Source organism: Protopterus annectens, chromosome 10.part0 (genome assembly GCF_019279795.1).
Source record: "Protopterus annectens isolate FY-2018-M chromosome 10.part0, PAN1.0, whole genome shotgun sequence".
NCBI classification, from domain to species: Eukaryota; Metazoa; Chordata; order Ceratodontiformes; family Protopteridae; genus Protopterus; species Protopterus annectens.
Genome location: NC_056744.1, coordinates 1,655,484,314 through 1,655,497,292, shown reverse-complemented (window position 1 = coordinate 1,655,497,292; position 12,979 = coordinate 1,655,484,314). Strand labels below are relative to the sequence as shown.

Genomic DNA, 12,979 nt, shown 5'->3' with positions numbered 1-12,979 from the left:
CCTGTTCAGGTGTAGCTGTTGTTCACTAACCACGTAATATATATTACCCTGTTCACGTATAGCTGTTGTTCACTAACCACATAATACATTTTACCCTGTTCACGTATAGCTGTTGTTCACTAACCACGTAATACATATTACCCTGTTCACGTATAGCTGTTGTTCACTAACCATGTAATACATATTACCCTGTTCACGTATAGCTGTTGTTCACTAACCACGTAATACATATTACCCTGTTCACGTATAGCTGTTGTTCACTAACCACGTAATACATATTACCCTGTTCACGTATAGCTGTTGTTCACTAACCACATAATACATATTACCCTGTTCACGTATAGCTGTTGTTCACTAACCACGTAATACATATTACCCTGTTCACGTATAGCTGTTGTTCACTAACCACGTAATACATATTACCCTGTTCACGCACAGCTGTTGTTCACTAACCATGTAATACATATTACCCTGTTCACGATAGCTGTTGTTCACTAACCACGTAATACATATTACCCTGTTCACGTATAGCTGTTGTTCACTAACCACGTAATACATATTACCCTGTTCACGTATAGCTGTTGTTCACTAACCACGTAATACATATTACCCTGTTCACGTATAGCTGTTGTTCACTAACCACGTAATACATATTACCCTGTTCACGTATAGCTGTTGTTCACTAACCACGTAATACATATTACCCTATGTTTATCTACAGTCTATTCTTTAAGAATCATATAGCTTGAAGGGGGGGGGGTTCTTGCAGACCATTATGTCTATCTAGTAAAGAAGTAAAATCACATCAAATGCTTTGCTTTTGCTGCAAAACTGCAGATTTGATGTTGTACATAATAAAAGTTAAAATGCACTGTCATTTTTTTAGGCACCAGAAACCTTTGAGGATGTTGCTGTCAGCTTCTCAGAAGAGGAGTGGAAGACGTTGAGACAGACTGATAAAGAGCTTTACAGAGAAGTAATGGTACAGAACTATAAAGCATTGATTTCAGTAGGTAAGTGACATCTAGCTTAAGTGGTGTCTTTATTTTACGAGTTACAAGTGAATGCACTGCCAGGATAATTAAGGAACATGCAGTTAGTTGTGGGTGGGGAGTCCCTGTCCTTTATCCTTTCAAATGGCCCAGATGCTGCCAACTTCTCATGTGTGTGTATATATTGGTATTTAATGACCTCAAGCAATATTTTCTCTCTTTTTGTTTCTTTTTTATGATTTATGTCTCAAAGGTATACAACCTTCTGATTTTTTCCCCTGCTTTACCATTCATTTCAGTTTGCAACTGTGGGTTTTTACCACTATTTTAGATCCTGTTTCTTTTCACTTTTTATATTGCTTCTCCTAGACTGCATGCCGGTTATGTCATTGGGTCATTTTTTTCATAAAGTAAACACCGTTTAGGTAGTCTGTTTTCCCCTTATGGTAGCTAATATTTTCTTTCCGTATCCTAAGCTGTAAATAAATCCATAATTTTTCTTTTCAGGTTGAGTTTTCCAGTCATGCATGTTTCTAAGTACTATTTATTAACAAATTATTATCTACATATGCCTTGTATCATAGACAAAAAGGAGCTTTGATTTCATTATTTGAATTGTTCAGAATCATAGTAATTGCTGTGTGTCAACAACATGGCAGTAGATAATTTGCACCACTCCAGATTCTGGATGAATATAACTGGCCTTTTTCAGTCTTACTGTTTAATCCAATGGCAACTCATCTGGCAGCATTTAGTTACTAGATTGGTAAATTCACTTCCTCTCTCTCTCTTTCCCCGATTTTCTGACCGCTTATGAGTGTGTTTAATAGCCACAGTGACAGACCACCCAAGCTGAGACAAAACTGCCCTGATGGCTGAATAGGAGTACCTGATAATTCTTCATTTCCATTAGGGCAGGCCAATTTTGTAACCTTTCTCAAGTACTGGAAGGCTTTATTAACTGATGTATCTGAACTGAAAAGAATAGTACAATTCAGCCAAGGTAATATTGAGACTTGGGCCACAGAGAACTACCGTCATGGAGTCTGCCCATAATACAGTTGCCATGCACATGGAAAGATGCATGTTGGTATAGTGGAAAAATCTGTTGTGATTCTGAAAATATGAGATAAACTAGATGACCTAGAAAACCATCAGAGATGGAAGAGCTTTTTAGCTAATTGAATTATGTGAAGGAATGGATTGAACAGGACGCGTGGTCCCAGTATGCCACCTTACTCTCATGCTTAAATTCTTGAATTGCAGCAATAAATTTGGAATTTTCACTAAAAATAAATTAGGAAAAATTTTCATCTTGGACAACTGTAAAGTCAGAATGTACAATGATATGGAACCTTTAATCCATGATAAAATACTTTGTTGCTATAATAATGTTGCAATGACCTTTCAGTGTTGTAATAACCCAATCAGAAGAGTTAGTGATATGCTTCATACTTGAAAGCAGCAGCTAGTAAAACCTCACAAACTGCCATATCACGGTCTAGGTAAATTTGCAACACTAACCACTAATAGCTAATAATACTGTTTTGGCCAGCTACTGCTCAGGTAAGATCAGTGGCTTTGCTCATGGCGCCTTCTGTCTTTGGGACCATCGCACCTTGCTAAGGTACCCCAGTCATGTTTCTTTGCTGAGTAGGTTTCAGTCTTCCAAGCAGATATAACCTCTTTGCCATTGGATTATGAATGTCTCTATAACTGTAGGGAGTGGAGAAGTGGAGGCTGTCATACTAAAGCCAGCTGGATTTTTCGGTTAAGCCCTAGAGCCTATTGACCTGCAGTATTGATGTCATCTTGGTTGATCTGCAGTAGTGCTGGAAGGAAAACAACCCCCACTTATGCTGTGACAATCCCTGTTTTGATTGCTCTCATATAGCACCACCGGCTCCCATTCCATCCCAATATCGCCATCAGTGCTCATAAATGACCATGTCCCCCATGCATGTATCCACCCCCTGAAAATGTGATTCGGCAATATCATAATTTTCCACAGCTCCAGCTGGTGCCTAGGCCACGATCTGAACTCTAGTTACTTGGGTCGTAGTCGGGGCTTTATCCCTGTATACCACAGCTGGCTCATGCATTTAATATGCTGTTCCAGTAAGTAACTGTTTCAGTGTCCTGTCCGCGTAGGCAGAGTAATTCATGGAAGTGTCACAGAACAGCACCTCCAGTGATTTCAAGCCTTCTCCAAGCCAGGTAGACTATATTAGTCCCATCAGCAAAGACTGTGATTTTACCAAGAACTTGGAATGTAGTTTCTGAGGGCTTTAATAATTCAAACTATGAGATTAGCAGATAGTTCAAGTGCTGAATGAGATTAGTGCCTTTATTTCTTTTAGATGTTACTCTACAGTTTGTGTGTGTGCACACATGTGCGCGCACTCGTGTGTGTGTGTGTGTGTGTGTGTGTATCTAGTGTATGAGGGTACATGACCAGCATCTGCATTCCATGTTCAGCCGCTGTGGGGTGCAGTGATTATCGGTGGCATTTTGCCATTAAGAAGGAGGGCGATTGAGGGGTGTCTCTCTCAAAAGTGAAAAAAAAAAGCTTCCCTTGTGTACATATATTGCAAGTAATCCGAAGAAAACCTGTGTACTTTAGTAACGGACCTCTCCTAGCCTTGACAATCACATTTTATAGTCACTACCCTCTTCTCTTAATCAGTGCAGTATCCTACATATCAAATCGCAGCTACAACCTAGACTGCTATTTATTCTTCCTTTGTAATTTTCCTGTAGTTAGCCCCTGACTGTCTATGTTGTTTGTTATATTTGTGACCTCCCATATTGTCTTTTCTGTTCTTTCACATAAATTATCGACTTTTCTGCTTTTTCCCCTGTAAACTGTTATCCCCTGCAACCACATGTTACCCATTTCTATACCCCCCTTAGAATTCTTTCTTTCTACACCTCCTCTTTCTTTTCATGTTCTGTCTCTTCTGCCCTGACTTCTTATAATTGTTGCTCAATCACATATCCCATGTTCACAGGCTTGTTTACTTTAACTCATTTGCTGCCATCTGCCTCTCTTGCCTCCTTCCTGATGATTTGCATTCTACTTACAGCTCTAGTCACTTTCTCTTACATTCCCTTGGCAATAAGTCAATTTCCTACAGTGTCCAGCAGTACTGATATGTAAAAAAAAAATAGTAATACATGTACATATTTTTGTTTTATCAGCAGAAAATCTGGAGAGTAGGTAATATTGTACTGTGATTGCAATTATGTTCAGAAATTGTACTGTTAATTGAGTGCATTATATCCTGTTGTTAATGTATTAGATCAATTTATTGAGCCTTTGACTATTGTATGCCAGTAAAAATGGGCTTTGCCCATTTAGACTTCCTGGCTAATAAAACAAAATTAAAAATGGATGTATATTTTTATGTTTAGGATACAGAATACCTCCAAGTAAGTTACTGTTGCTACTGAAAACAGATGACACACTATTAACATTAGAAGTGGAAGGAAAAACTACCACAGAACAGAATGATAATTTTGAAGATAATTCCCATGGTAAGTAAACAGCTCTTCAGTTGTACCTTGTGTCTTACTGATGTGGACAATGTTTTAGGAAAACTAGCAGAAAGTATAGAGAACTGGAGGATTATGCCTAGACTCCATAAGAAGTAAATAATAGTTCATATAAAATCAAAGTTTATAAAGCACAGAGATATACTGTAATCTAAAAAGGTTTATCCAAGGCCGTGTCACTGACTTGGGAGTTGGTGGATGTGTGGGAGATATTTATGTGCAAAACTATTATCCTCAGTTATGAGGAAAATCTTGTAAAAAAAACTCAGAATTTGGACTAAGTGGGTAGTTGTAAAGCAATTATTTGTACAGATTTTTAGCACAGGTCATGGACTCACTAACTTGCGACCATTTGTATGCTTAACTTTATTTAGAGTGGGTGATGCCCACTCATTGGACATTCAAATCAGATCTCACACACATATACACAAATGTTAGCATTAGCTTATGATAGAGAATTGGAATTGCCTAGATATAGTAACGCCTAGCTGAATATATTTATGGCGGATGCCAAAAAAAGCAACTGCTAGAAAATGGAATTCAAAATTTAAATCAGCTGTACTAGAAGTAGTGACTATAGTAACAGAAATAAAAGACATGGAAGTGGGATCTTTAGAAAATGGTAGGAGAAATTTGCATAGAATAAAACTGGAATTGTGGGAACCATACATGCAGATCAGTGTTTTAGGGGAGCAAAAAGGTTTAAGGGAAGGGTGGAATTGATTGAGCCATGTAATGTTTGACTGACGAGGACTGTATAGAAGATTATAAGTGATGTTTAATGTTCACAAATGAAAATGTCAATATGGTTTGTTTTCATTTGTATAAATGTATGATTAACTATGTCATAAATGTTATTTCAATAAAGATGTTTCTTGTTCAAAAAAATATGTTAAGATTAGCTACTGTTTCTGTGATACAGCCTGTGATTTTGATACACATGGGTATGCTGAGGACAGTGATCTTTGTGTCAGGTGATCATCTGTAAATACTGTTTATTGTTTTATATTTCCTACATGTGGTATTTTCATTGTGTTCTAGTTAATGCTCTGATTTTCTAACCTTATTTTGTCCCATTTGTTTTAAAAAGTATAGAATAAATTGGCTGTGGTGGTGCAACAGTTAGCATTACTGCATCACAGGAAGAGGTTCTCCTGTTCTATTCTCTGCTGGAGTGCCTTAGTGCAGAGTCTGCATATCCTCTCTGTGGTCTCCAGGTCTATTCTCGGCTGGAGTGCCTTAGTGCAGAGTCTGCATGTCCTGTCTGCGGTTAAGTGAATTTTAAAGACGTGCAAGTAGGTGTGTGTGTGTGCGAGCATGTGCCTTTTGTGAAGGTTGGGCGCTAGGCTGGCAACTCAATACTGTAAAAACTCCACTGCTAATCAATTTGTGGACCGATCTGCTGTGGCAACCCCTAACAAGAAAAGCCAAAAGACATTGCTTTGTTTAAAAAAGTATGGAATTAAAAAATCATCAGCATAATCATTGGGGAGTAAATTTTGCAGTCACTAATATAATTCCCAAGAGTTTTACTCTATAAGAGGATTGTTCTGTGTTAACCAGTGTAAAACAATGACTTTTATAATGGATTTAATTCTAGGAGTATGTGAGTAAGATTACCCCTCCAGTAGCCCACATTTGAAATGTGCAATCATTGAAGTAGGTAGCTGTGTTTGGAGTTTGCCCTTGCCCCAAGGTGCTGCGATCTCAGAGTAGATTACATTAAGCCTGAGAGTACAGGAGATGAAGTCTGATGAATGGAATTATGGAAGTTTTTTTCCCCCTCAGAAAAACACGATTTAGAAAAAGGAAATGTTATTTTACTTGGGATCTGCTTACTTTAGAGAAGTAAGATTTGATGGGGGCTACTGTGCAATCCATTCCTCTTAATCTGCTGCATCAAAAATTTGGATAAAGGTTCTTGAAAAATAGGTAAATCTGACCACAAATCTATGTAACTAATTAGCATAAAAATGCATAGCCACTCCTACTTTCAGCAGACTTTTGCAACACTTCCACACAGAACGATAAGTTTAAAACACTGAGTGAAAAAATTATACAATGAAATAATCAAAATTACACAACTGCAGAATAATAATTGATAATTGTACTCAGTTGTATATATCTTGACATGCAGTCAATGTTATGTATGTATATTACTAATTAATACAAAGATAATTTTTCATAGTTCTGTAAATATCTTAATAAATCATTACTCAGAAAATAATGGTTTGAACTAAAGTGATGGGAAACTGTCTACGTTGTACAGTTTTCTAAAACATGGCCAATTGTTTGTGAAACTTTACAGAGAAGAAATAATTCTGAGTTTGTTTATTATAATATATTACAGTATTGTTACAAAGATTAAATGCACGAACATTTGTTGTAAAAAAACACATTCTTGGTAGACAGTTCCTACTATCAAAAGCACCAAAGAGATGGAGAGAGAGAGAGAGACACACACACACACACACACACACACACACACACACACACACACACACACACACACACACACACACACACACACACACACACACACAGAAAAATAGCACTTTCAGTCTTCAATGAAAAACAAACTCAACTTGAAGATAGCATTATCTGAACTCAACAAAATGCTTCACACAATTCAGTTCAGATCTAAGATTTTAAGAAAGCCAATAGTATGAAGTCGGTAGTAGTTGGAATTCCTTAGCAGACACCTAAACGTGTCAGAAATAGATAAAACAGCATCATCACTGACCTAGAATGCATGTCATCCAATGCAGTGTTTTGAAGTAAAGATGAAGAAAAACAGAGAAATGAAGAAGTGAACCATCAGCGAATTAACAAAGAAGGCAAGTATTGAAAGAGCGAGACTCATAATTGCAAGTGCCACAAAATACTAAGAATAAAGTTAAGCTGTCAAAGAAATACAGCAAATCATTCTCTCATGGCAGCCTGAATCAGTAAAAGGCACGATAAATTAATAATATGGCAGATTTTCACAGTAGTTTCAAAACCATATAAATCGGTACCTGGAGCAGATGAAGCTGAATATAGGAATAAGAAACAAATCTCCAATAAAGTTTGGCAAAATCCTTGGTAGTCCTCACATAATTATCAGAATAAGTATCATTTATGGCAGTTCCAAACCTGAATAACGGTGTAGCCAAATAATTGAAGAACCATAAGCTCAAACCACAGTATCTGGAGCAGCTGACATTGAAGCTCCACTGTTGTATAAGTAAAAGGCCTGGTTAAAAGAGACTACTTGAAAAGGTCAAAGCATGACAAACAAACCAGTTGGGGAGATGTACTCCATAACAGTTTAGCCAGCCCTTGACCTATGACTATTGACTTGTCTGGAAAAAAAAATCAAGCTAGATATTTTGGATTTCTGAGGTAAACTAACAAAAAATAGTGCTGTTAAAATTGGTAAAGAAAAGTATTTGTTCCCCTTTGCTGGTGTAAGATTGAGTAGTTCATTTTGTTAGATGGAATTGTAAATGCACCTCATTTGCTAACAGCACCAATCAACATGGGTCCAAGAAATGTGTCCTCACTAACTGGCAACTAACAGTGACCCATTCTAGCTTGCAGATACGCCAAACATGCTACCACACCTCTAGAAGAAGAGAGCGGTTTGGTGCAGCTTAAACAATCAAAATTCAAAGGGCCACTTTGTATTTTGTGATATGCTAGTATTTAAATTTAAAAAAGGATGTTTTCCAGGAAATGCAAGACACCTCAGAGAAACGGCTTCAGTTGTGTTGCACAACCAGTGTGATTACACTATTCCAGTAGCCCTGACTGACCAGTTATGAAAAAAAAAAAAAAAAGGCAGCTGAAGGAGCGATGTTGCAGAAACTTGTATATTATTACACTTATTTTATTTAAACCACACAATAAAAACTTGTTTTTCTGAAGCATTTCATAACCAGAATGCATTTGCAATGCCAGCAGTTGTCTAAAAATTGTACAAAAGAGAAATGGCTCAGAAATTCATGAAGGGGGCTTTAATTAAGCCAAGAATTCAGAAAACACAGAAGAAACCTTTTGTCTTTTTTTCCTTTTTTTATTGTGACAACTGTCATTTTATTGGGTACAAATCATGAGTTGTGACTATTTTGCAGCCTACTATGTAGGTGACTTTTTGGAGAATCGAGCTGTTTGGTAAACTGTTGCTACTACTTTAACGTTAGAATGAGGTACTCTGAGTAGGATAGAGGATAGCATTTTGCAATAACATTTAAGATATTGTAAACTACATATCCTCTTAGACTGAATTATACTTAACTGTAACATACTGAATCTGTAGAGTGAGAGTGTTGTTTATTTTTATGGGTGCTCTACAGTTGTCCTTTTGTGTCACTGTACTGAAGTTAGCACACAAAATTGCTTTACATAAGGAGTTTAATGCAGTACATAAACTAAATTTTTGCCTATCTTTCTATTTCTCTCGGGGTTGGTCACTGCAAACCATATCCCTACTCAGCTGTTAGAGTGGAAAGTAATTGTCTAACCAATCCAAAGCAACGTACAAGCACAGTACATACATTTTTAGGTAGCCTTAAAGCCTTTAAAACAGAAAGCCAGTGCCAATGACAGCTTGGTTCAGTAAGGACTACTGGTTTTCCATAAATTCATGGAGTACACAAACCTGTGCCTTTACATAACTTAATTCAATATTTTTTACTTACCTTTACATTTGATTAAAGTACTACCCCCTCCCCCTTTATTATCCCTGTGTTTATAACTGAGGCCTCTTTCCTTCCACTTCCATAGTCCTTAGTTTTTTAGTGGTCCATTTTTCTTGGTTTTTTTTGGGAAGTTGCCTGCTGCCCAAGGGTTAGCTGTCTCCACACTGCTCAGCAGTGCTTTGCTCCACTTCCTTCCCACCCTAACAACCTTCCTTTATACACAACCGTTTCTCTGCCCCTCATCAACCATCTACAGTTCCACCTCTTCAAAGTACCCTTCCATTCAATCCTCCACCGCTTGGCATACTGCATGACCAACCACTTTCATATCACTACCTCCACCATAAACATTGCATTGCAACTTACAAATCTAATTCTAATCCATCTCCATGCTTCTGTTCAGTATACTAACCCATTACAAACATATCCTTAACTCACAAATTACCACCCTTCTATAATTTCTTCAAATAAAACATCAACTTTGTGTACTACAGGTATCTCTTAGCCATACTCTCCACTTTAACCCTGCTGTCAACCCTAACAGCCTATCAGCTGTCACAGGGGTACGATTTAATGAGCCAACAGTTACACCTCCTAAGCAGTCTGCCAGTGCGATGGTTCCTCACCCCTTGGATCTGCATAGACAGCTCTGGTATTATTTAGATAAGACTCCAACAATTTGCAATACACCAAGACTAAAAAGCACTGAAAAGTTAGTGTTGAAACGCAATGAACACCCCACTGTAAGATCTATCTCAAAAATAAATTGTTGTACAAAGAGACTTTATTTATTTTGAAATATAAGACCTTTAAGCCAAATGGACTTAATATAGATTGTTGATAAACCACAGCAACCAAATGTAATGAATAGTATTATAAAGACCACAGCAGCAATCCAGTAACTCCAAAGAAGGAATTTATTTACAAAACAGCAGTTGTAAAAAAAGCCTTTAACATACATCCAAAACCTCCAAGTTTATATAAACCAGCACTCAATTGAATAATTGATTAATGACTTATATCACACACTTTTAACCAAATCTTATTAAAACTACACATGATTATACAAAAACTATCCCAGAAGCATTCTTGATTCAAACCCACAGGAACATAGTATTAAATTTAAAATTAAAATGCTTTTTTCCTCGGCAATTGTTTAGCTTCTTCATCTGTCATAAACTTATTACATTGCACATTATCTAAAATTGTAGCGTGAAAACCCTCCAAACTTCCTAAAATGTACAGCTATAGGACTAGATAGTTTATAATTTTTCACATCCCTTATATATGTTCTTTTATTCTACAGGAGAAACTTCTTTTAGTCTCACCTATATAGAATTTATTGCAAGTACATTTGATTGAATATATGACTCTCAGGCTATTACAAGTAAAATTTTCATTTTTTTCAAAAAATTTCTATATATATCTTCATCACCTTTTTTAACAACAAAACTACAAAATACTAACTCCCACATACTATTTTTCCTTCTATTATTTGTACAATAAAATCTTTAATATTTCTTCCCTGTTAGAATAATAGTTTCTTTTGTAATCCACTTCTCTGCTTATATTCCAACTGGATTTGATTGTATCTATAATTTCTTCTGATATTACTGAGTAAGTAGTGGTAAAATATATATTTTATCTTGTTTTGTACCATGTCAAACTACATTTAACAGATTTACTATTAAGTACTTTATTCATGCATTCTTTCAAATTCATTTCATCATATCCCCTCTTTAAAATCTCAAAAACTATCTTCTAATTCAGCATTTCTATCTCTATTCTCACTACATAATCTATGCTGGTAACTATCCCTATTAATTCAACATCCAAAAAACCTTTTTGTAGTCCATCAAATTTTATTCTCTATTATTAGCATTAATTTGATTTATAAAATCAATATATCTATAATACTGAATTACATGTGTCCGTAGTATAGATATACTGTTGCTCAAACAGGCCCATAAATATATTCATCAAATTCAAATATATTCATCATCATTAATTCTGTAATATACATAGCCCTAATACCATCAAGATGTTTGATATTTGTATATAACTATAAAAACATTTCTTCATCCCATATAACTTGATATATTTTTGTTAAAAATTCAAAACATCTTTAACATAAGATGGCAATTTTGTAACTAATGGTACTAATACTTCATGTAATAAAAGATATTATTCAAAAGCTCCCACTAGCAGAAACAAGTGGATTTAACAAATCCTTATGAATTTTAAACATGGCATTCTGGGTTTTATAGCAAATTTATCTGTAACATCTTTAACAGAAAAATAATATAATCTTTTGCCTTTTCTAATAACTCAAGATACAATCTTTGAGCTATCATAATCAGTGATATCTATACATTGATAGACAGTATTATCTTTCAAATGTTTGTAACACATAGATAAATATTGTGTATAATTCATCACAACTAACTTCTTAAATACCATTTGTTCATTCCTACTTAAATCAATTAATGCTTTAAATTATATTCAACACTTTTTCTTTTGACTTATAAATTTATCATAAATTATTTGTACATTATGATTTAATGATTTATCTAAGCATTGTATGCTCTCATTATTACAAAATGGAACAAACACTTTTCACTTTGATATTGTCAGTGTTTAACTTGCAGTAGGCATTATTACTATCATCTTCCCCAGAACAACAAGAGTAAAAGCTATCATTAGAGCTACTGCTACATTCATCAACTTTAGCAACTTCCTGAGTGATAAATAAATATATCACTTTTTTTTACATACCTGAAGGAAGTCGGTATGGTATAGGTATTTCATTAATACTGATAATTACTTAATACTTTTTTTACTGCTTGTTCATCCAGACTCTGCTACATTCTTTGCCACTTTACGTGAAGGAAAGGTTAGTTGCTTGTTTTTTTGTATTGCTTTCTATATTATATTTGAATACTGTAGTTTGTTTTCTTTATCTTTTTTTTTTTCTCATTTTTCTGGTTTTAAAAACTTCAAAAACTTCAAAAGAGACCACAGCTTTCTGAGTCACTGCTCTTGAATCCTCCTCCCACCCATTTTGCCTCCCTTAAATACCACTGGTCTTTTAGTTGCTTTCTAGTATGTTAATCTGTTCTTATATCTCATTTGCTCTCTTATTTCCATTTCCCTCTACTTTCACTGGCTTATGTGAGTAATCACAAAACCATCACTTTGAAATAAAATTTATTGGCTATTGAAGGTATTTCATAGTACCAAATTAGTATTTAGTAGTACCAAAATACAAAAGTAACTCCACCCTTTCATTCCATCTAAAGTTTTAAAAAATTAAAACTTTTCTTACAGGTAAACCTTTTAATAGTAAACAACTCAAGTTACCTACTTTCACTGAGTGTACTTCTTTCTAACTTACCTTTAAGCATTCTTTTTACATCTTTTTTCTTTACTGCAGAGTGTTATCTTTTCTATCTTACCTCTAAGTAAGTCTTTCTCTAGCACTTTCCTAAGAGCACTTCTCTCATCTCTACTTATTACCTGATTCCTACAGCTTCTATTATAGCAATCACTCACTTTTACCCCCCGGCCTCCAAAACCCACATCCCCATTTCTCTTTTTAAAGTTTTCCCCCAACCCCTCTTTTTGTCTGTCGAGTCTAGTTGCTAGTGGGATAAAGTGCTCAGTTGCCTCCCTGAATCATGCCACACGCTACAATTGCCTCATGGCAATGTTACAATTGCCTCATGTACCTGGGAAACCTCTCCTCCTCCT

General features: G+C 35.6%; 1 protein-coding gene across 1 annotated transcript in view; it reads left to right on the top strand.

Moving 5' to 3' along the window:
- LOC122813862 (zinc finger protein 880-like) overlaps positions 1-12,979 on the top strand; it is a 140,022-nt gene that overhangs the window by 55,532 nt on the left and 71,511 nt on the right. Inside the window, exons 4-5 of the mRNA XM_044086400.1 lie at positions 887-1,013; positions 4,407-4,529. Of these exons, the coding sequence (XP_043942335.1) occupies positions 887-1,013; positions 4,407-4,529 (250 nt within the window). The remainder of the gene's footprint in view (positions 1-886; positions 1,014-4,406; positions 4,530-12,979) is intronic.